We start from the raw sequence: 25,230 nt of genomic DNA, 5'->3' as shown, positions 1-25,230 counted from the left end.
AATGATGGCTGCATTTTAAGATTAGCAGAGTGGAAATGGTTTCTAATTACATGACTGGCTTGCTCTGGTTTACTTTAAAAGAATGTTTAGTTCTGAGGGCCATGAAAGTGCACTGAAATCCACTTAAGCTCTTAAAGACTTTCAGTTGTTTTAAATTATCATCATAGTTGATGGCTGTGGTTTTAAGGTGTGAAACAATGCATCATGTATCAGATCTTCTTGTGTGCTCAGCCATTTGTAGAAACTCACTCAAATCAGCTTGGCCCAGCCTGTCCTAGACTTCCCTTGGTGTTCCTTAGCTTGCAATAATTTGTTTTATTCCCTAACAACTCTGCAACAGTTAGATATAGCCCAAGGATATGGCATTATGGCCCTTTCCCAGGTTAACCTCAACACCAAGGGCAGGTAGGAAACTGAGAACTGTAAGGCTTTCTGTAATTTCCCCCAGAGAACTTGCAGACGGTTTCAGCAATGCAAAATAAACAAAAGGGGACAGAGATACAGTGGGCTTGATAACTTCAGCCTACATCAGCATGCATCTCACTGCAAGACTGCTTTTTGCCATTGACATGGCAAAGGAAAATATCAGGAATACTATCATATTCTCATCCTCACTTTATATTGGTATTTGTTTTAAGCCAATGAGGCAGATTTCCACATATGCATTGCTTCTTTCAGGAAAGGACTGACTTTTTTTCATATCATCTTTAGAGATCTTTTGAGCACTAAGGTCAGTTCAGTTCTGTTTGCCTAAAGTCCAGTCTCTGCAGAAGTAATATACCCAGCTTTTGGTGGAGGAATGCTTTCAGATACTAAAAAGTTATGGGCAGTTATCAGTCTGAATTAATAGTTACATGGAACCATCGTTAATGATTTCATGCAATTATCTGAAATCTAGGAGCATCGTTGCAAGGTTTAGTATTTTAAAACCCAGAATGGATGTTTGCTACACTCACTTTTATGCAGTTGCAATATCTCCATGCTCATGTTGAGGAATGTTCACCCCTATTTCATTTGAGTATCTGAATTCAAAAGTTTTTTAGCAAAATCCTATGGTCACTATTAGCCTAGTTATCTGACTGACTTACAACTTTTGGTTTGTGGATTGCTTTAAAGGAGCACAGATTGGCTCCTTTAGTTTTAGATAATGTGCTATGGATTATTTTGAAATACGTAGAACTTCAAGTTAAAGTAATATTAGAAAACATATTGTTCATTAAGATGTTTGAAGTATTTGCAGAAGAAACTGGTGTTGTTGTTATGATCATATTTGTTTGTTTTGAAATTTAGAGGTGCATAAAGGTACATAAAGGAACACCAGGCCCCATTCTTCTCTGTAAGGAACTAAAAAATACGTGAATCATGCAATCAAATTTATGTTGTCTTTTTACCAACCGTTCTTAATCTTGTTAGTTATGTTGGGAGCAAAATGCTGAAAACATAGTCCTCTGTCTGATAGAGGACTACTCTCATACGGACCATGATAGCTGGACCTCTGCTGAAATCCTGCTAAGTTTCTCCTTCCATTTGCTTTCTCTCCATGCAGAACAAGGCCCTGCTTAAACTAGTAAAATTGCCTATAAAACTTTGGGTGGTAAAAGTGGCTTACTTCCATTAGTCTGAGTTCTAATGCTAATGGATTCTTAACGCCAACAGTGTTTTCACTGCCTTTACCTTCTTGGACCAAGGTTTCATGACAGCAGGGCGCCCAGCACCCTCGACACAATAGAAAACAACCTTTAATAACGGCATGAGAGTTGTCTTGGGTAGGGAGGATCCTAAGTTACTGTTGCTCTCAGAGGTGTGATTATGATATGTAATACAGAAACTTTCTAAAGCCATTTTGCAATTTAATCCGGTGACACTAAATTATGTTCTTAAGGGAAAAAACATGGCAATGCTTACTTGATGATAACTAGTTGAAATTCAACCCAAACTAGTCAGGGACGGATCTACCAAGTCTTCATGAGGAAATGCCCAAATGACACTTACTTGAAGGAAGGCTAGTGGGTGCCCTTCTAGTGATGGTGTTTAAATTAGGAAAACTGATTTCCCATAATCAGCCACTCTGCCACTGTGTGTGCATGAATATGGAACAATGTGGCTCTGGTGGTACTTTTCATTGTCGCCACCATCACCTTTCTGTGTGAGCCCCAAAACAACAGAAAGCCAAGGGTCTGTATATTTAGCACGTATCTCTGCATGCAGAACTGTCATTTGGCTTCTGGCAAGGCCATGCTGCCTCTTAGCAGGTGCCACAACCTTCATTTCTTTTGGAAACCTATTGGTATATCACAGGCAACTGTGAAAAATAAAGATTCATACTGTGACCATATGATTCTCGCACAGATTGCAGGGTGAAGCTGTAGGAAGGTTAGGAATGGTAAGGAAGGACTTCCTTCTGACTTGGACAATCTCCAAATTACTATTGACCCAGCCCAGAGCATGTCTAGATGAAAAATGGATGTGCAGCAGTCCATGTCCTATCGTCCCCTCCAAAGAGTCGGGGATTTATCATGAAAGATATATTAAAAAGCATTAAATGACCTTCTGTTATGCACACAAATCTAGACCTTTAAAATTTGTAATTCTGAACAGTCCTGTTTACTGTATGTCCTTAGGGATTTTTTTTGTTTTAACAGCATGCAGCTTGACAGAAATACACTACCCAAAAAGGGATTAAGGTATATATTTTTTTGAGCATGACTGCTGCTTCTCTATTTTCCTGTAACCTTTTCTACACTGTCTTTCCTTTTCTTTCTCCTTTTGTTGATCCTTTTTACAACAAAGTTCTTGGTATTTAGATACAAACCAGAAAATGTAGATTTTTCTTTCCAAGTCTGCCTAGTGAACAAACTTCCTTTCAAGATATATCATCGAAAGGGATTACTGTTAAGGATAGCTTCCTTATGCAAAGAATTTTAAAAGGCATTGAATCCTGGAGAGCTAAAAGAACAAGATACTTTTGCAATTCAATGGGCCTAATTGTTGAAAACATTATCGAGAAAAACAAGGTTTTGGATGTGGATCTGAATGTGAACTCTAAATGCAGACACTCGTGCAATTTGAATTGAAGCTCTACTAAGGGTAGGGCTGGAAAATGCTAATTTTAATAGCCAAGGTTTGTAAGTATAAAATGAGACTTGCTCCAGCTAGTCTTTCTTGGTCCCTATCCAGCAATACTCAGAGTCCAACTTTGCTACTAATTCCCCACTAATTAGAGCTGTCTTCATCACAGAACACAGAAGTCATCCACCGTCTTCTCCACTCCATGGTTAAAAGAGGGGATCATTAGGTAACTTGTCTGGTCTCATCGGGCACGGAAGCCTATGTCCCTAATCCAGGAAGATTTGGCAAGCAAGGATATATGTGCATGCACACAGACACTCTGCAGCCTTCCAGTCACTGAAATTACACAGTTAAATCTCTTGAGTTACTGATAAATAACATTTTATGAAATTTTAAGTTAGTGCTGAAGTGTTGTCGCTAGAAAGCATCTTCTGCACTAGCTGTTCCTTAATAAGAATTTAATCAAATTTCCTGTTATCCCAAAACAATCATTTGGGACTCGGAGAGAATGGAAAAGGTGGAAGACATGAAAGAGGCATGAAGGGGACCCTGCAAGGGTACAATGGGATGATTGAGGTTTGTGGCTGTACAACTGTAATGGTGGCTGAAAGCTGAAAGTGAAATGGAGTGGGAAAAGAGCTTATAGGCATATAAGCCTGATCAGTTCTCCCAGAAAGACCGACAGTTTGATTTAATGTGTGGAGATCCCAGTCCAAGACCCAGATCTTGAATTCTCATTTTGCCATCTTTCTGATCTGATAACCACTGGGTAACTCTGCTCTACCACAGTTATAAGCAAAGATCATAGCTGCCTTTTTGAAAGGAGAAAGGAAGTAAATATTTAATCAGGACAAGATGTTTTAATGCCGTGAAATATTATACAAAACCCCAAGCAAAACATGAGAACTTACACGTTCATTTAATCTGCTTTCTAAGCAGAAATACTTGTGCCTCGCAAGCCTGAAGCCAGAATATCAAAAGCCCTTTCTGCTCTGCTGTTTGGGGAACACTGATGGCTCATGACAGTGGTGAAGAAGGTGCTCATTTCTCAGCAGGAGATTGTGCTGAATGAAGCAGGCTATTGCAGACATTGCTGAAAACAATCTCTTGATTAAGAGCCACACTGCCTGCACATTTTAATGTCTAACTGTTGCCAGAATTGCCCTTCTTCCAGCCCAGCCAAAAGAGGCTGGGCCAGTGAGTTACCAGTTCTCCCTCTTAGCCCATGTGTCAAGTTGCACTTGTTTTATTGGTTTGCCATAGGAAGCAGTTGATGAATGATTTGATTGCCAGACTTCTTCCTTCCAGAGAACTTGTTTCTGCTAATTGTGGATTTTTCCTGTCCCTTTCCCTCGCCCCAGTTTGCGGCAGGACACAATCCCAAGTAGCATTCAGAGGGGCAGACCGCACGTATGACCATGAGTAGCTGTCATTAGCGATGCAAACTCCTTTTTCAGAGTTGTTGATCTGTTTCACTCCTGCCATCTAACCAATTGCCCACATGATCTGTGGCAGATATCATTTTGTAAGCGGCTACTCACATTTCTTGCCTTCTAGTCTGTCCATTCCCCACCCTAGCCATACAGCTTCCGAGCTTTTGCATCAACCTGTATGTACGCTTCCTATAGCTTTGAAGTCCTTTCCTGTCAGCTCAGTTGTCTGTCTTCTATGGTTTATCATCATATCTCTTCAAAGGAAGGGAATGCTGTTTGGGGGAGGGGGATGAAGAGGAAAGGGGTTGCAAGTCCTGTACTTTTTCTGTTGTAATAAGATGGTAGATTTTACCTTGTTAAAATCCCTGGCGATAGTCACTTGACTAGACTTGATGCTTTCCAAGGGTTTTGTTCTATCTAACTGGTGAAGGGTATTTATGTGACACATGTTTCTTCCCAAACCGTCACCTTGTGGTTGTTTTGAGCATGTCAGCTGTGGTTTTTCAGATACACTCCATCATCCCGGCAGACGAGTCAGGAGGAAGGCAAGGAATGGCTACGCTCCCATTCAACTGGAGGCCTGCAAGACACTGGCAGTCAGTCCCCGCTTGTTTCTCCTTCAGCTATGTCTTCATCTGCAACTGGAAAATATCACTTTTCCAACCTGGGTAAATGTTGTTTCCCTTCACCATTTCTCCCGCTCTAGAATAGATTCATAAAATTCAACCGTTCATATTTCTTCGTTTGCCAAACTAGATAGTTTATTTTAACACCTCCATCACCATATTGTGGTACCTCACTAATGAAGGGAAACTCAGGGTGTTCTTCATGGAGTAGGCCAGGGTACCTCCTGTTTTGCACACAGAAAATAAGCACAGATTCTCTATGACTTGCCTAAGGAGAAGAAAATCTGAGGCAGGGCTGGAAATTAGCTTCTAGTTCAAAGCTACTCATCTTTTAGGATTCACAATCAGTAGGATTGTGATTTTAGTGAATGTCAACCCAGACACTAAACATTCCTATTTTTCCTATACACAGGTTTGCTTTGAGATAGGCCTTTCCAATGCATTTCAGTGGCTGGACCTGGCTATAACTGCACTGGGCCCAATCCAAATCCTAACCTTGAATGCAATATAATAATTTGGGATGTGAGTCACATTTCAGATTTATTTGATTACAGGTCGAGATTTAGATTTGTTTATTCTGGATCTTGTTTCAAGTTAATCGAATACAAGTTTAGTTTTGTTAATAATTTTATTTTTCTTTAATGCTTAATAGAAAACCATTTATTTGCACCGCGCTGGACACATACCTAGGTTCCCAAGGAGGTTTTGTGTTTTAGGCCCTTACTGTGGAATTAGTAGCAACCTTTCAAGCATTCACACTTCCTTCACTCTGTCACAGCTTATGGCATCTGTAGGTTACAATCACTCAAAAGAAATTTGATCAGACATACAAATGTTGGTCTTATTACATATGGGAAAAGAAGTTGAACAAAGCCACTTTTAAAACCGAAATTGGATCCTGGCTAGGCAAGCCACTGCTTTTGATTTCCTCCATGTACTTGCAGTAGTTTTAGGCACAGCTCTTTTTAAGCAGTGTTTCTTTCACTCTATCATTTTCTGCTTACAATTATCTTCTTTTTCTTTTTGTTCATAGTTCTTGTACTCACAACAGAGACCAATAAGATCAGGGGGTTTTTTAATTTATTTTGTCATTGTTCTTTGCTTCTTTCCATTATCATAGCCCTATGGAATAATTTGCTCTCACAACACAGCTGCCCTGGTAGTTTATGACTTAAGGCACATCTTGCATGATCTAAAATAAAAGTTCAAACACTGAGGCTGAATTTGGACAGAAAATTAGATTTTTCTTCTAGGCACTGAGTTCATGTGGTTGACATGAACCATAACCAGGCTTTCCTTCCTACTAGCAAACAAACTTTGCAAAACCTTAAAGTAGGTTCATCAACGCTGTTCTGGATTTCAACCCTGAGTGATCGGACTACTTCTGTGTAGTATGACGAGATTCAACTGGCCTGTGCAGGAATTTTAATCTAATATAGTGGTAGGTGCTGTAGAAAATCAAAGGATAAATATGTCTTGAATATGCCAATAAACTTTGGTCTTAACAGCAGTTGGTAATATAGGTATATAACAATAAAATACAGATACTGGTTTATTAGAAGAGCTGCTTATAAAAAATACTTATGACTTCTTATTTCTTATTTCTTCTTAACTTTTAACTTTTGAATCTCTCCCATTGATTTTCTGTCTTGGGCTGTCAAAGTGAACAAGTGTGTATTCAGACACCGCTGTTAGTGTTACCATGTGTTTTACAGAATTAGTCTCATCCAGCTCCTTGGAGATCATCTGCTTTACCTTTTTGTGGTGGCTTTGTATGTAGGAATAAACGCCTTTCATTTTCTCAACACTGTAAAGTGCACCTTACCATACTAGTTCTACATTACAATTTTATCCAGAACCAAAATTCATTAAAAGGAAATGTGCTTCATTAATAAAGCTTTGTATTCCAGTGAGTCCAACCAACCTATCTCAGTTTAACCTTCCTGGACCCAGTATGATGCGTTCAAACAGCATCCCTGCACAAGACACTTCTTTTGATCTGTATGATGACTCCCAACTGTGTGGCAGTGCTACGTCCTTAGAAGAAAGACCACGAGCGATTAGTCATTCAGGTTCATTCAGGGACAGCATGGAAGAAGGTAAGACTGAGTTACTATTTGGATCAGTGAATAGGCCCCAAAATAGGCCCTCAAAATAGGCCTCCAAAGTGTAGAAAAATTTTAAAATATTTCTTCTGCAACATAATAACTTAAATAATTTTGTGAAGCTTTTTTTAAATTTTGTTGAGCTGGACTCACAGGACTTCCTTACCCTAAAACGTGGAAGATATTTCTTTCACACATTAATATGTAATGTTGTGTATGCCATACATGTATAGATCCTTTAACAGAAATTTTGGAGGAAAGGAAGCCATGGAAAATTATTTTATTCTTTTTGCCCCTAAATTTGAAGTGTCTGAGCATACCTTGACACCTGTGATTCCATGCTTTCTTAGTCCTGCTTCTGTATTTCCTTTTTTTTTTTTTCAAATGCCAGTGCTACTTAGTATCCCCTTTCTTTTGTAGTCATTTCATTTCCCCGCTTTCCTACAGCCTCCTACAGCAAACACTATGTGAATTTCTGTATTTAAACTCTGTCATTTAATCTGACCTCAGTACTTTCTTTATGCAGATTATTACTGTTGGTCTGGTTTCTTTAATGCTATGTACAACACTTGGAATTTGGGGAATATTTTTTGTTTTGGTTTTTGTTCTTTTTTAACCACAGAGCATGTGACAACTCCTAATTAAATGCACTCTAGCATTTTCTTCTGCCTAACATTTCTGGTAAATCTGATTATTTGCAGAATTCCCATAAGCAGAAAGTTCTCTTGTTAATTAAAACAACAACAACAACAAAAAGCCAAAACCCAAAATTAAACCACTAAAATTTAATGGAGATTCATTCTATAACATCACCTCATCAATCTTCCTTACTGCTAAGTGATGACAATATAAATGGTCTTTATAATAAGCAAATAAAAATGTCTTCCCCTAGCCCCAAAGCTCATCATTATGAGATAAAAGGGGGAAAAAAAGTCCTAGATGTAATAACGGACAACTAATACTTTTGCTTTTCAATTCCTTCTTCTGCATCTTAGACGCTATGTCAGGCAGACATCTGGGTATGTAATACTAGCAGTAGGGTGCAGGTCAGATCAAGCTGTGAGTTGTCAGCACAGAGAGGATGGCTGACTGCACAGAAGCATATCACATAATTCAAGGACAGAGGTGACTACAGACCCTTTGCTGAGGAACAGGAGAATTATCAAGTGAAACACTGGAAGAATAATAGAGAAAACAAGGCAAATAATTTATGCATCGAAAAAGAGGTGTTAAATCTAGAATTCCAGTAATGGGTCACCAGTGGCTTTGATGAAAGCTTTTTCATTAGTCATGTTTCATATCCAGCTGGAGTGGATAACCATGATCAACCTGAGTAAATGAAAGTCAATGCAGCAATAATAAACAGTTTTTAGCAGCTTACGGTCATTAGAGATGAAGATGAAATGATGCTGTTGGAAGGCCAAATGTATTTTACTTAAGACAGGAGCTCTGAGGAAGGTTATGGTGAAAGAAGTGAGGTAACGGGTAGAGCCACTGTGTACGAGAGCAGAACGGGAGTTTAGCTGAGAGATTTAAAGCAGACTGAAACCCAAAGATAGATTGAAAGCGACAAGGTTTCAACGGTCAGTGTACCACATCTTTGTAAGTATTTGTCCAGTTACAAAACTACATTTAAAGTCTATTTGGCTAATCCAAGTATTCACGTATTGTCAGTTTGGCATACAGATGCCAGGTAGGTATTAAAGCAGAATAATTTATTTACCAAACCCCGGCAGATTAGAAATATTAAACAAATTTCTTTTGAAACAAAAATGCAAAGAAGTAATGAAATAAATAATCTTCTTTAAAATTCTGTCGGTGTGTCCTTCCTCAGGAGACTCATCAGAAGCAGAAGGGGCAATTTTGTCTCAGTTTAGTCTTCACTTGCCATTTTCAGAGAGGCCAGGAACCCCGTTTTTTGAGTTGAAGTCCTGCAACATTCACTCGGTGCTCTTAAGGCTGACTCTACTGATGATTAGTGGAAATATGGCACTACCTCTTGCAGTAACCCCTTCACATAGACTACAAATACACGGGTCTGCATTGTGCTGAGGGGAGAAACCAGCTGAGCAAAGCCTGGGAGCTCACTCCTGGGAATGTGAACTGTTTTGCACGGCATAGTCTCATTAAAATCAGTTTGCTCAGCTTTGGACAGATGTATAAATAGCTCAATTTCTGGTTTCTCTAAAGAGTGTATTTATCAAGTGATTTGTTGTCAAAACAACAAAAGTGATGCTTGGTTTGCTGGGAATAATACTGAATCTCACTGGCTCTCCTACCCCATACACAGGAAAGTGCTTTTTCTGTATAGAACAATCTTTTTAAGTGCAGGAAAAAATATCAATAGCTTTTCTATACTTTGTGGAAGATTGGTTCTCATTTTTAAAAGATGTTTAGTTATTGAGCTACATGGGGGACATTTTATGCTTTCATCAATATTTCATGTTATTTTCCTTTTTTTAAAGTACATGGGTCCTCATTATCACTTGTCTCCAGCACATCCTCTCTCTACTCTACGGTGAGTATTGACATTTTAGAAAAAAGTTCTGCCTGCCTCTGTTCTTGTTCATTGTTCTTGAAAATTTCAATACTTCGAGGTTTAGAAGGACTAAAATTGTACTGCAATAAAGCAGGAACATTTATTTTCAACTTTGCTATTACGGTCATGTTAATTTAGGATACATTATTTTCATCTTTTTATGTAACTTGCTTAGAACTGCTTAAAATCACCCAGTGTATGTTTTAAAAGCTAAAAAGAAGGTAATGGTCTAGGAGTCTCTCTTTAAGGGGGGTCCTTATGCTATTGTAGTTGATAATTTTGAGTGATTTTTTATTATTTTCAGCTAGTTTTCTAATTGCACAATTTACAAAGTGTTTTTGTTCTGTCACTGTTTGAAGTACACTTCTTGAAAAACACAAGATTGCTTCAGGGTAAGGGAGATACAATTTGCAGTTTAAATGTCTACTGATCTTTGTTGCAAATGACAGCATTTAGATGTTGTTTCCAAAGAGGAGTGTCTTCAATTATTAATCTTAGTTAATTAGATTAATTAGATTGAGTAATAATTGTATTCTAGCTCCAGCAGAAGTTCTGGGGTTGATTTTTTTCTCTATTTTATTGTTTTGGTATCTTTTATGAGAACTTCTGCATAATTTGTTGCTTCAGTTATTCTACTAACAAGAAATGATCCGTATGGGAGGAGTTAAACATGTTTGGACATTCCCTTGCTGATACGCAACAGTTGCTTTGCAACCTATTTGCTAACTACAATTACATGCTGTAGTAGCCCTTTTCCACGGGAGATCAACCCACTTACCTGCTTTCATACCATGCATTCATGAATAGCCTGTCTCCTCTCCGTATTTTCAGGTGTTGAATAATGTCAGCTGACATCCCAGGAATGACATGGACTCCTCTACCCAGAGCCAACACCATTCTTGCCTGGGAATACCGAGCCCATGCAGTCTGATGCACTTGTACCATTTGGTAGCCCTATCTCAATGCTAAACCCATGTTAGCTTGGAAAGTAGGTTGCAGCCATGCACAACATCTACCACAACGGTGCCTCTCCTAGTCCTGCTCAATCATTAAAATTTCTATACAAGTGCATGTCTAAAACATCAGGTACACACACATTAGGTTTGTCCAGGCCTTAAGCAGCAAGTTGCAAGCAATTCCAGTCCAGAATTGTTTTGGAGGGGTAGAATGTACATGCAGTACGTACAGACAGGCTGCACATGAGGTATGACTAACATTCAAAGCAAAGCTTCTCACTGATGTTTCTGTAGTCAAAGAATCTTTACTACTATTTCCCTGTCTATGAGACACTATGATCAGTTTGCATGGGGGGGTGTCCAAAATTATAATTCAAGCTTTGATGTCAAATTTTAGAAGAATGTTATGAAACTGACAGATGGTAAAAATCAAATTATAAAGTGACACAGGATGCTTTCAGCACCCGAAAGCCAGTAAGTCGGAAATATCTCAACTCTAATGTTGTGTAATGTAGCATGGGTTTACTAATACTTTCTATTTATATAACCTGCTATCATTCAAGATTAGAGTATCTTGGAAATACTACCTAAACCCCATGATATTAAAGAACAGTATTTTTCCTGCAAGACAAACTTTAAACTGTTTCCCCAAGTTCATACTGTAAGTGGAATATCTTCTGAAACATCTGACTATGAATTCACACTGCAGCTAAGCCCAGCTCCTTAAGTTATTGATTATGTCAACAAGTAAATGAAAGTTACAGAAAAATATGTAAAGGGCAAAAAAGGAATTAGTATGACAAAATTACTAGGATTGATCTTTAGGGATGATTTTTGATCAGAATTTCTTCTGCTTGATCCCTCTCATCCTGTGAAAAAAGTTTAAATTTTTCAGCAGTTCATCAAAAGATGATGCACAAGTGGAGTAGAGAAACATGAAAGGTTGGCAATCAGTATGACATCAGCTGAAAGCAGAGAGCAACGTTTCATTGTCTGATGACACAGTGCAGTGCCCCTTTCCTCCAGAAAGGGATAGCTTCACAGGGTTATGGCACATGTAACTCACTTTCATCTATTACTAGATTCAAGGAGGACTAGAAGAGCTTTTTCACCTTACTTAAGCAGGCCAAAATCATTAAGCATGAATTCCAAAGCAGTTGCCTTTCCCTAAGTATCTCAATCAAATATATTTATCAGATTTCTCAAGCGTTGCCTTAAGCCTTGGTGCTAGTGGCTTTCTGCAGCCTAATCACTGGAGAGCTTCAGACGAAGTACTAAATAAAGATGATGATCTTTATGTATTATTTTCAAAGGACAGTGGAGAATCTTGCAGTTATTCTCTGAAGATTGCTTCTTTGAGAATTAGAATATGAGATTCAGAAGGGACATTTCATGATTTGCTGCCATTGCAATGAGTAAGTCCAATGAGACAGAAGTTCCGTGTTCACTAGTACTTTCTGTATGTATTGGCTTTCTTCTTGATTTGCATTTGGATTGTCAGGACTTACTTGAATAAACTGGAAATCTAGCTTGTAGAGATATGCATGTAGAGACAAACATTTGGTTTCACAGAAAAGTATGCCCTGTAAGCAGACTTAGTAGACTGTAGGATTGAAATACTGATTCAGTTTTGGCAGTGAATATATCTAGCTCTCCAAGAAGTTGAAAAAGATGTGTGGTAGTGTAAATTATGATAGGTTGTCTCCAGTTTTAATCTCCTCCTGCTCAGTAGGTGAGACACTGCAATTTGCACATATTTAGTTAATTGCTATATTTCTCGCATTGGCTCTCAGCATTAGCTACACTTAGAATCCCTAGACTTCATTAACTGTGCTAAGCTAAGCTCGAAGGAGATGTGTAAGGACATGTCATTTGTATGTTAATATTTTAAGTCTTCAGAAAAAAAAAAATAATCCTTACAAGAATGGGATGCATCGATATGATGGAGAAGTAGAGGGAAAAAATAAATTATTTCCTCTTAGAGCCTTTTGAACCAATGCCTGCGTGCTGGGTTACAATGGTGTCAGCATGAACTCTTAAGTAAAAACTGCTCAGATGTATTGGGTTGTCAGATTTTATTTTTTAGGTTGATAGTATGCCCAGAATCCTGTTCTTTCTCTTTCATTTACTTCTTCCACTGCCCACAAAAGTTGACTTGCGGGAGCCACCCCTCTGAACTCTGGGAGAGAGGCAACGCTTCCTCCTACAGCGAGGGAGTCATCTGGTAACAAGATGTAGCACTGCCTTCATCAGCGGGGGCCGGTGGGCTAAGGACACGGGACCATGTCCCCACATGGCAGTTACAGGAAAAAGTCACCAACCCTATTTTTTTTTTTTTTTTTTTGCTTGTCTTGGCACAGTAGAATTCATAAGGGGACATGGTCTTTCTCAATCCCTTTGTGACTTTTCATGCACTATGTGTTCAAAGTAACAATAATGAGAACAGAATTTCAATTTTTTCTGTAGGCAGAAAAAATCTCCTTTTTGCGAACACAGATCAGAAAGTTAGTATCAGTATGTGTGTCACATCAGTGCTGGCAAATAAAACAATCGTTATACTGAATCATTCCCACATAGTGATGTGTCAGGTATTACAGTAGTTTCAGCCAAGAGCAGTTCTAATATTTCTAAGGGAAATACCATAACATCGCAGTCTTTTTAGTGACTGTTAACAGATAAGCACGTATGGAAAGAGGCGTTTTCTAGAAGTCTTCTCCCCCTACACCAGGTAAAGTAAGAAAACATTTATATAATAAATTATTAAAATTCTAACAGCACAAAAGTTGTGCTTAATACAGGCTTAAAAAAGCAGCTATATTAATTTGTAATAACACAGATACTGCCTGATGTCAGGGAATCTTCTGAGGAGCTCTTACCTTGGGTTTTCTTAGCACTTGTGGTGTTATTTATGGCTAATTCTACTACCTACATTTTCCTTTTACTGCTTGCTTCTCTTCCAGCCAATGTTAGACTGCTTCTCTGAACTTGGTCCACCTCAGATCATGGGGTGGATTGATTTCCAGTACATTAACTGATTCTTGTTTTATGTTATGAAAGGGTTCCTCTCTCATGGTACACTGTTCCTTTCCATTAGAATCCCACTGAAGCAAGATTTCTCTGTCCACCAAATACCTCCTAAATTAGACTACTCCCATGCTTACGAATTTAATGACCTTCAAAGGTTTGCCTTGCATTGATTTAGTTTCTTAGCTTGTTGAAAAAGACTGCTGAGTAAATAGCATCATTATAGGACACAAAACATAACAATGTGGAAAATATCTAAAATTATTAAATATTATTAGCAAGTTTAAGCTGAAACTTTAACATGCCTTGATAGCCCTTAATATTTTGGTCAGTACTCTGTATGGCAGAAATTATTTAAAGTGTAAATACCCCTCTCCCCTCACCTTCCCCCCATATATGTTTTACTGGTATGCTGTCAACTTCTCTTAGCAGGGATTAGTCTATTAGGAATATTGCTTGGTATACGGTAAAACAAACATAGTTCCAGGAGCCATAATAATCACTACGGTGTAAAAGTTTGCTGGTCACAGGCTAAGGTCCATGCAGTGACAGCATAGCACATTTTCTTTTGTATCTTAGAAATGTAGCTGCAGTTTCTGCAGTTCTGTTCCTGTTCTCCCTTTATCCACTGTTTCATGTTGTCAGTATGCTGGCAAACTCTTTGGGGTTTCAGCTGGAGCCTTTCCAAGTAAGTTGAAAAGAATTCCATTTATTGTTTTTATTGCATACCTTCCTTAAATGTAATGGATCCATGAAGCTATTCGTTTCACTTCAGTGTAGCTGGCTTTTATTTTCTATTACCGCAATTATGTTGCACACTGTTTCTAAGCCATTTCTTCTTTGTTTTCTTCCAGGCAGAAGAAAAGGCACATTCAGAGGTAAGAACTTTTCTTCATTTTTATATGTATGTATTGCATTATATTATTTTAAAGTTGGGGGTTTTTTACCTGCTATGGCTAAATGGCTGAGTGGCTGGGGAAAATAGACTTCGTGTCTTTGCACCACTTTTTAAGTATTGGTAAAAAGCTGATGCAGCTTCTAGTGCACTAGAAGGTGTTTTCTTAGTATCGGGCTGAAGAATGCCTCCTGGCTGAGGTTCTGAAAAGGGGAAAAGAATCGATGAGAATCAGGCTTCTGAGTGGAGGAGCTGTGATACGTCTGATTTCGGACTTAATACCACTCTGTACTGGATCCAAGGGACTGTGCAATTCAAGGTAATGTCCTGCCTTTCAGGAGAAAAATACTTCGAATGTTCGCTTTGAACTTCTCTCCCTTACATTTTGCATTATATTAAATTTCTCAAAACTGACCACTTTGATGGATTTCAGAGCAATGCAGATTGATTTCAGATATAAATCAAATCTGACATGGAAAACAGCTTCTTTCTCTTCACAGTGTATAAGAATGGGTGACAAGCCCGGGTCAGCAGCTGGATATAATTACAGCCTTTCTCAAAATAAAGTCCTGGTTGTATTAAAAGGGCACCAAGGAGTAGCAGCAATAAAATGCAGCACCAAGGGGTGCACTTCCATTTCACAGAGCTACATGCCTTCCAACTCCTGCATTTATGCTGCTCCTATTTTTACTGCTCTAATCAGAGAAAAAGCCAACTAAAAGGTATTTTGAGGAAGTTGGACAAATAAACATATTCTTCCTTACTTGCTGCAGTATATTTCAATGGAATTTCTCCCTGAATTTTCTAAGCATCTTTCTCGGAAAGTTAAAGCAAAGGAGGTAAAGAAGCATGCCACAGCTCAGTAGTGTAAATGACAATTCCTCATTTCACTGCCCTTTGTATGGGGTTGTATAGAGAGGTGAAACAACATTTCTTTCCTGTGTATTTCTACATGAAGTTTTCTCAGGATGTAGATCTGCTCTGTGATGCTCTTGCAGGAGATGTGGAACAGCACTTCATGAGAACTACCTTTGTATGGTTGCAGGAATATGATGAAAGTGTAGCTTAGAGCAGGAAGGTCAAATAATTGCTATCAAAAAACAAAGAGAAAACTTGGAAAAAGAAAAGTGGCAGTCCAGGATGGAGAACAGCTCAATAATCTGTCTCCTTTGCTCTGAGCTAATGTAAATGACCTAGCTATTTTTGTATCATAGATGTACAGGAACTTGTTCATTCTTAAAGCTTGTACAATATTCCCTGTTGGTCTTCATGGGAGTCATAAAATTAAAGTACTGCAATAGTCTTTACTAGTGAATGTTATGTGCTCCCTTTCCTAGGCTAGTTTTAGACATTTTACTTCTCTAGTCTGGAATAATTTCTTTTATGTCTGAATATGAAAGGGGTTTCAAAGTGAAACTCCATGCTGTGCTTAAGGTCAGTGCAATGGCTGGAGTCCCCGTAAGATCTCAAATAGGGTTAAATAGGCTTAAAATGATGCACAAGCTTCACGTTAGATATCTATCCTAGCTGAAATGTAAACAGATACTTTTTCTTAAGGATTCTGTTTTTCATTAAAGGATACAGGAGCCTTGAATTAAGTTTCTTTTCATGTCAACAAGCACATTTAAAGCTACATCTATTTTTTTAAGTTGGCAGGTTTTTGAATAATATATAAGGTTTAAAGAGGCTGCATGTGTGAATCGCAGGGACTGTAGGAAGTATTGTGTTAGAGAAAAGAAAAATGTTACTGTACCTCATCTGCCTTTAGACATCCATGAAGGAAAAATCTGTGTCTGAGGTAGTCATCAAAGCCGCCTTCATGCCAGGCAGTGGGGGAGTACTTTTGGGCACTTTATCTGAGTCTAATGTAGACATTTAACATATGTTGGTTGCATCATGTCTACAGTCAGGCACAGTGAACCTCACCCAAATTCGTTCATGTTTCATAATCTCAGGCCTCATCCAGGGCTGCTATCTTTGACTGCACTAAGAATATGTTTGGAACTTACGGGATTTGGTAAAAACCCATGACATTTACATGTGCAAACAGAGGATTGTACATATGAAGTAATTAAGCATTTGCCCATATGTGCTTGCTTAACTGGGATCCTAGCTCATACACTGGTTAAGTGCAAGAAAACACTGGGAGCAGCACTAAGTGCCAACTTTTAATAATTTGTATTTCTGAATAGTTCTGAGATTAAAATGTGAAACTAAGACATTGTAAACCTATTAGTGATCCCTTAAGGAAACAAACAAACCAACCACAATAAAAGCAAATTACTGAAATACTGACAGCAGTCTTTTTTTTTTTCTAGCAAATTCAGAAACTACGGAGAGAGCTGGTTGCATCACAAGAGAAAGTTGCTACCCTTACATCTCAGCTTTCAGCAAATGTAAGTATTTTTACTTGTGATCATAAACACTATCAAAGAATACATTATCAGATTGGCTAATAGCTCTTACTCGACACATGGTCTGGGAGACTTTTACTCCAGACTTAAATAAATTTATTTATTCTGGTGTTTTTCAAATTAATTATTTCATTAGATGTCTGTATTGCCTCAGCCTCAAGCAGAAGAAATCTTGTAATCAAACACAGTGGAAATGGAAAGGAGAGTTTCCACACTTTGGATGTGACAACAGTCCTATCCAGTTCAGTTTCACTCTTTCTTCAGAATCAATTAAAAAAAAAAAGCTGAAAAGTAAACACAACCAAAGAAAGGGCATGGATTGCATATTCTGATAGAATTCATTATAGTTTCATTTCACAAAGATAAACCCTGCAAAATGCAGATAGATGTGGAGGGAAGCAAAGTTGTATATTTTACATGCGGCATATACATATTCATTGTTGTATATTCATATGCTGCAATAACTGTGCTGATATATAACTAACGGAAACTGGGCTGTTCCCCAGAGAGCTCCCTGGTGTTCCTTCCAATTGTCATACACTGCTAATATGAGTTATTGAACATGTTATCGGAATATAATGCCAGATAGGAAATGTGAGCTACAGTCCTGTCTGGATACTATGGTTTCAGATGAAGTTACAGGATAGTTACTGAACAATCTGTTGTATAGTGATTTTTAAATGCAGTTCAGGATATAACTATAGTTATCATTCCCAAGGAAAGCTGAGATGCAGTTGCAAGAGAGTATCATTCTGCATTTCAGGAAAGCAGCTTCCTGATGTCTTGGGCGACCTACAGAGTGCCTTTCTTTGAAATGCAGATGTACCGAGTATTTAGATCTATAAATACTGCCATTATTTTCAAGAAATTATTTCAGCCAGTGTAGTAGTACTGTGTTCATGTTGTGAGGAAATAATCTCTAGCTGTGTGAAAGCCGCTTGTTCTCTTAGGACTGCTCCACGTGAAAATGTGGAAGAGCTACTCTTAGCACTTTCTGCTCTGTTCAGGTGGCTGCAGAACACCTGTGGGTATTTGTGCCTCCGTAGCGAGATGGGTTGCCGGTCTGTTCCGAGTTCTGAGAATGAACTAATGAAGCAGAAAATATTGTCTGTTTTAGACACTGGTCTTTGCCGGGTTGGGCAGTTCTTCACTCACCCATCCTGAGAGCATCAATCTAAAACTAACACCGAGAGGTCAGAAGAGCTAAGCCAGCATGCCTCGGGTAGTCGTGTTTGCTAACCAGTCCGTTGCTCTCTGCAGGGCACTGTTCTTTCCACCAAGAACGCGGGGCGGCGGGGGCTCTGCCCTGTACTGGGGAGCCCAGGGAGGCAGGCTGTGGCTGGGCTTGTGACCCAGCGCAACCACAGACATCCCCACATCCACTCGGAGAGCCCTGCTAATGCCCCCACAGCAGCAGCCGGAGTTATCCAGAGGAGTTAGCTTGATTCCTGCAAGCCCCTGGTCTAGTGAAAGACGTCCCTGCCCACAGCCGGGGGCTTGGACTAATTGATCCTTACAGGTCCCTCCCAACCCAAAGCTTTCTGGGATTCTGAGCAGTGGTGCCACATCAGTAAGACCGAACTGTTTGCCCGTGGTGCGCTCGGGCTCAGGTGTCTGTACTAGAGCTGGTGTGGGAGCCACTCTGATGGCGATAACTCAGGCTCTTGGGACCGTCCCTCGCTTTAGTCTGTGGGCAGAAATGCAGTTTGCCCTTATTCTGCTAGCGCTGAACAGAAAACATCAGCATATTCCTTCTTGCTGATGTGTTGAAAGGGAGAGTTGAAAGATAACTCTGTTTAGTCTCCATGCTTTTCCAGTCACCCCAGCAATGCCATAGCTTATAATACAGCAACAAGGGCCGTAGAGTGAGGATGGCAGGGCATTCTCCTCTGCAGCTGAGGCAATGAGGCCATTTTTCAGGTTGCTTGAGCAAATTGTGTCTGATCTCTCCCCAGTGTTATTTAGAAGTCATTGACTATATTTCTGGCCAGTATTCCTTTGTGTGGAATAAACACCGTACAGACTGGTTTCTAATAACATTACCTATTCCAGGCAAATTTTCCAAGTCAGCCCCAAGTTACTATTAGATTTGGTCCATACTTCAAAGAAACTGTGTCAAGCTAAAAAATGGATAGTTACATTTTGGCTTGGTTTTCACTCAAACTAATTCTGCTGCATGGGTGACAAATAAGTTGGGTTTAATCTGTATAACTCACATTGCATTGGTGGGGGTTCTTGCCCCATGTATTGCCTCTGGACTTCTGAACACCTAGTAAGAATGCCCATAGCTTTTCTACTGATCTCATTGGAAAGGTAATATTTTCAACAGGACAATTAAAAAGTGTATACATGTGCATCTGGTTTTGCCTATCCAGAAGGACCACATTTGTAAACCTGTATGTGCTTGTATGCATATATATATATATGTGCATGCACACTGTATGTTTTACAAAGGTTAATTTAATCACGTTCTTTTGACTGTGTCACTCACCTTCTAATCCATCTCCATGGAGACACTCTTTAAACTCTAAACCTATAAGCAACCCTAAAGCTGATCCTTTTAGCACATGGGGTTTTTTAAATGGTACCAGAGAAATCTTTCCTTTTCCCAAATCCCCAACATGTGGAAATTCCCTCAAAATTAAACTTGTCAGAAGCATGAAACTTAGAGGCTTCAAATTCTCCAGGCATAATCAAGGGATTTGGACACCCTCACAATTAATGCAATCTTAAAAGAAAGGTTGATATTACTAGATACTGTAAGTAAATTTTTGGGGGGATGTTGTCATGAGATACATACTTTACAAAACCAAAAATTGAAAAGTATTGCACAATAAGCCTGGTTCTGAGTTCATTCTCTGTTATTTCTGGTACAGAAGGTGTAAAACATTAAAAAAACACTTCCACAAAAGTCCAAAGGATCAAAAGAGACTGCTTAAAGATGTGTTAGTACTAATTCTGTCGGTCCTTTGAGCACTTCATGTAAATAAATTCCAGGAAGTATCACTTAAACATCAGGAATAAAGTCCAGCTTGAAAACAGAGTGTATATAAAACTTTTTAATTGTGATGTGGCCTCTGAAATTTAGTCTAATTACAGAACTGATATTTAAATCACAGTGATTATATAGTTTTCATAAAAATTATGAGAGTAACTAACAAATATTTGATTTAATTTGACGAACTTATGAAGAACCCAGATGGGCTTCTAATTTTCATGAACTTGTACTGTCTTAGCAATGCTTTACTTCCATGTATTCATTTATCATTTATCTCCCAATCTAAGCGACATACTTCACCAGACTCTGGCATTTAAAGGAGAAATAATCCTAAACACAAAAGCTGGAATTTATCCTCAGAAAAGAAATCAAAACCATGTTTTACTCTCTAAATAGTTAACATAGTACTGCGACCCTCATTTTGAGTCACTTTTGCACGCCAGGAGGCTAAAACCTGCACGAACAGTAAGTCTAATGCAGAAAAAAGTTTGATCACTGCCTATCTTTTCTGCAGATACATCTGTCTCTGGCAGGCAGAGAACTGTACGAACAGAGTATCTTCTGTGGTGCCTTTGCTGACCAGAAAATTACTCAGTCCTTTCTGATGCCTTTGCTATAAATGCATTCATCTTAGCCTTAGCCCTACGCTCCTCCAAATTTTCAGTGTTGGAAAATATGCAGCACTTTTTTTCCTCTCTGTGGTCTGGAGAAGGGAACTATTAATAGCCAGAAATCTTGTTCCCTCACAGTTCATCTCGGGCTTGAATTTGTTGTTACCATTTCCCTTTGTAGAACTCAGCAAAAGTATTGTATGCGAGTGAAAAAAAGAGCATCTTATTCATCCCATTTCAATGCTATTCATATCTTTCTTTGCTTCACCACAAAAGATTATTGGTGACAGTAGTACATGTGTCATTAAAAGACTGCCAGGCTGAAATTTGACCTATTTCATCAAGCCATTGCTTGATATTTTACATCAAAATCTGTCAATTGGAAGTTATAGCATTTCTCAGGCATTTTGGAAATCTCTGCTAAGACTTTTCTTATTTGGTTTCATTTATTATTCAGGTTTTGTTGGCTGGACTCAAGTACTATGCTTGATTTCAGCAGTTTATTTCATTTGATTAACCCCAATGCGTTTTGCCTGCATATGATTAAATTCAAGCAGGGCCCAGCTGTTGTTTGGATGCTTAATTTACAGTTTTTTTCTGAGGTTCTGGCTTTTCCCCTGGCGCCTGTTTCGATGTTGCTGAAGGGCAAATCTCAATACTAATTAAGAAAGGGCCCGTTTTCAGTGCAGAAAGTGTCCAACCAGCAGACTTCCTACGTGACTGACAAGGGCTCAAATTCCAGCGAGCAGCCTGAACCCAGCCCGTTCGGAGGGACTTTGATCAGTGCTTTGTACTGTATAAAGCTGAAGGGTGCGTGCTTGCAAAGCGTAGCGGACCCAGGATGCCAGTAGAAAGTGGAGGGGGTTCTCTGGCTAATGCTCTTGTTTGGCCAGCTCTGAACCACTATCCTACGGCCAAACAACAAGATAATAGCAGGCGGCGAACAGAAAAGGTCACCAGATGTTCGGTTGCTACTTGCAATCAGCCCGATCCCTTCTGGCCTCTCACACCTCCTTTCATTCAGCCGTGTCAGGTGGGAGGAAATTTATTTATTTATGTTTGTTTTATAAACCTGAACACCGCAGATCAAATGGCAAAGCGTGTCAGAGGATAGTCTTTGGGTATGCCAATGTCATGTTCAGGATGGGCTGTAAACCTAAGGGCTGAGGTATTTGGGGTTTGGCTGGCTGGGATCATTTGGTAAGAAGGAAATGTTTAAAATCAAATCTGTCATCTTGGCACTGAAGTCATTCCCGGAACATATATCTCTTTGACTATTTCCGATGGGAATTTCACATGGTAATAGAAGTCAAAATTAAGCCATATGTGATGGATGTACAGATTAAGAGCTATACATCATCTGTGTATCTAATATGTATATCATGTTAAAGATGGAGATATTTTGCTGCAGGCATACTTCCAGTAATGCCCAGTTACTTAACTCTAATGCCAGTATATCTGTCTCCAAGTAGAAATGCTGCATTCAATTGTAAAGATATGTTTTATCTTTAGAATAAGTGTTATTTAAAGCACATGCAGTTTCCAGGCTATTTTGTATGGTATTCAAATGATGTATGCCATGAATGAAACTACTGAATCTAATGCAGAGTTTTCTAGGTGTGAGGGATTGGCTGTAACTTTAAAAAAAATTTCTATTTAAATATTTTTACAAGAATGAAAGAATGGATCCTTTTGGATAAAGTAAATAATCCTCAGAAATTGAGGATTACCAATCCAATCAAAATCAATTACCAAATTTATAAGTGTAAAAGAATTTTTTTCTAATTAGAATTTTTTATTTCTAATAAGCATTTTAAAAACCACAGTTACTTCTTTCTATTTGTTTCAATTGTTTTCTGAATTATTTTGCATTTAACTATTTAAATGCAAAGTCTGATCTTAAATAGGAATATATACATACACATTTTTTATGCATACTTCCACACACTTATAAATATACTGATAATCTAGCCTTTTTCAAACTAACTTTTCTTATTTTGTTACAGTATTTCTTTTGGGACAAATCTGCATAATATTTCAACAAGTAGGAGTTCCCTAGACTGCTGAATAAATAAACATTTGCTGCCATGGGGAAAGGCAGCACAGTTTATTACTCTGAAAGTAAAATTAATACTTTGTATTTCATAGAAGAGTATTCTGTTGTAATAAGCATTTAAAGTAATGAACAATGCGATTGAAGTTTTTTTCTTGAATAGCTTTCGGTTGATGGGCCTTTGAATTATGTTTCTTTATTATTAGCAAATCAAGACCGGATAGTCTTTATCTCAAATGAGTTAGGAAGGATCCATCATCTTGATCCAATTACATTTAGGATGCAAAAATTTTAGCGTGCTACTCCAAGAAGGTAATGTGCTCTAGCACAGGCTGAATTTTAGTAAGAATCCATAGTTGTGACATGGCTGTCTGTCTCTAAAGACTATCAGACAACAACTTAACAGTTTCAGTGACCTTTGATGACATTTTTAATGATGCTTTTTAGTTCTTAATTTTTCCTATGAGTTCCTTAATTTTTCCTATAAGTTCCTTGTGGTTTATTCATGCACAATATAAGCTGAAGTTGTAGCTACGGAATAGGGAAATACTTTGCAGAAATATGCACGGTTAGGTACCAAACAACTGTGGTTATCACAGTCTAATTGAGAGAAACGGACAAAAGCAATGCATAATTAAGCAAATTATTCCTCTTTTCAAGCCCTCAGTCCCCATTGTTATTCTCATGGTAAAGCAGAACCGCGGGCCATCAGCCAAGCCATAGATTTTTTTATGAGGCAGGGAACAGTGAGCTCCATTAGTTTCCTGTTAAACAAATGTAATGAAGAGACATTTGGCTATAATTCTGTGGTAGCGCATCTACTTTGTCTCTGATTTTGTTCTGGGTCAGTGGTCATCATCTTTGGAATTAAAACACCATAAATTAGTCTGAATATTTTTAATATGTAGCTAATTATTGAAGTGAAAAGTTTAAAAACTAGTTACTTTTGTCTTCTCAGAGGAATGAAGTAGTGAAAACAACCAAAGGCTGTAGCTTCCAAACTAGCTAGAATAACTTTATATCGATTGACAGGTTTCAGACGTGCATTTGACATATATTTCAAGTTCATTTTATTTAAAATTATAACTTCAAGAATAAATCCTAAGTGATAAATGTTAAAATAGGAATATACACAATTACTAATTAATCCTTAAGAAATTGAATATGCATCCAGTGTCATGTTTATCAAAAGTTAGTCCCTGGGGTATGTATCCTTTACCAAAAGAATTATCCCTAAGGCATCCCTGCAGATGCAGAGAGCAGGTGGATTGACCACTATACCCATAAGTAATTAAATAAATTATTTGCTAATAATACAATTTACAAGGAGTAAACTTGTAGTAAGTTTAATAAGTATAAAATAAGGAGTTTACAAGATACTGAAATGTTTAAAGCAATGCAAAATGATTTACAAAACACAAAAGCCACTTACCAGTATAACAGCTCTGAAGTGGTGACACAGGAGTGGGCCACTATTATATATATGACAAACTTTTTTAATTTGAGGAATAATACACAGAGCAAGGTGGCAAGAAGCTCTTTTCCTTCTCCTAAAGTACATAACAGAATCATTTTTGGACTATGTCTTTTTCTGACTATACCTCAGATTCAGTACAACCACATACATTTGAACAATTTCAACTATGCTTGTACAAGCATGCAAGTCTGTAACTGAAAAATTTGCCAGGCACTGTGTGTGCCTGTACTGCTATAATAAACAACAATTTTTCTCGGTGAGGAAGCTCAGCTAATCCATTTGTACATATAAATATGTTGTTTGTGAGTTGTATTTCCAAGTGTATTGTAGTGCCTATGTTTGAAAACTTTGCCTATTACCACTTTTGAGATGGTAAAGAGAAAATAAGTATTTCCTTCTGCTTTTACTATTTGGTGTTGTGAGAGGAGTGAATAGAATTTTATGGAATTTCATAAAAATTTAATTCTTACTTTCCCTTGGCTGTACAAGCTGGCTTAGCTTGTTGGTTTCGTTATGACCACTTGCTCTTCTTTGCCTACAAAGCTCAATGTCAGTTAGAACCAATGAAGAGTTGATGTATTGTTTGTATAAATTTTGCTTGCATAGAGTATAGGGTGAATGTTAGAAAATAAAATGAAACTTTAATTTTTTAAAATCTTGTAATCAGTTTCAACTTAATTGCTTTTCTTATTAAGAAGTAGGACTTCCAATTTACAAGATTGTCTTTTATATATACATTTGCACACATGTATAAATATTATATTTACATTTTATATAAGTTTTTTGTTACTTTTATACACACAACACACGCCTATATATATAATCAATATGATGAATAGACTAAGTAATGACCTTTCATAAAACTAACTGTGATTTGTTTTGTTTGAGTCTCAGGATTCCTCTGGAGTGTTTTATTTGTGAGGTTAAAAGTTACATTTTAAGATAAAGTACTTGAATTCCCATTTTGAAGTGTTCAGTAATTGAAAAGAATTGTTCCTGGACTTCTATCTGGGAGCAGACTTCTTTTGGC

At 38.1% G+C, this 25,230-nt stretch overlaps 1 protein-coding gene across 3 annotated transcripts in view; it reads left to right on the top strand.

The window, feature by feature from the left end:
* NAV3 (neuron navigator 3) overlaps positions 1-25,230 on the top strand; it is a 420,281-nt gene that overhangs the window by 364,048 nt on the left and 31,003 nt on the right. For all 3 annotated transcript variants that reach the window (XM_052774469.1, XM_052774467.1, XM_052774468.1), the window contains exons 17-22: positions 2,643-2,684; positions 5,010-5,170; positions 7,039-7,227; positions 9,699-9,751; positions 14,607-14,630; positions 16,966-17,043. In XM_052774469.1, the coding sequence (XP_052630429.1) occupies positions 2,643-2,684; positions 5,010-5,170; positions 7,039-7,227; positions 9,699-9,751; positions 14,607-14,630; positions 16,966-17,043 (547 nt within the window). The remainder of the gene's footprint in view (positions 1-2,642; positions 2,685-5,009; positions 5,171-7,038; positions 7,228-9,698; positions 9,752-14,606; positions 14,631-16,965; positions 17,044-25,230) is intronic.

Source organism: Harpia harpyja, chromosome 23 (genome assembly GCF_026419915.1).
Source record: "Harpia harpyja isolate bHarHar1 chromosome 23, bHarHar1 primary haplotype, whole genome shotgun sequence".
NCBI classification, from domain to species: Eukaryota; Metazoa; Chordata; class Aves; order Accipitriformes; family Accipitridae; genus Harpia; species Harpia harpyja.
This window is presented reverse-complemented; position numbering and strand designations above follow the sequence as displayed.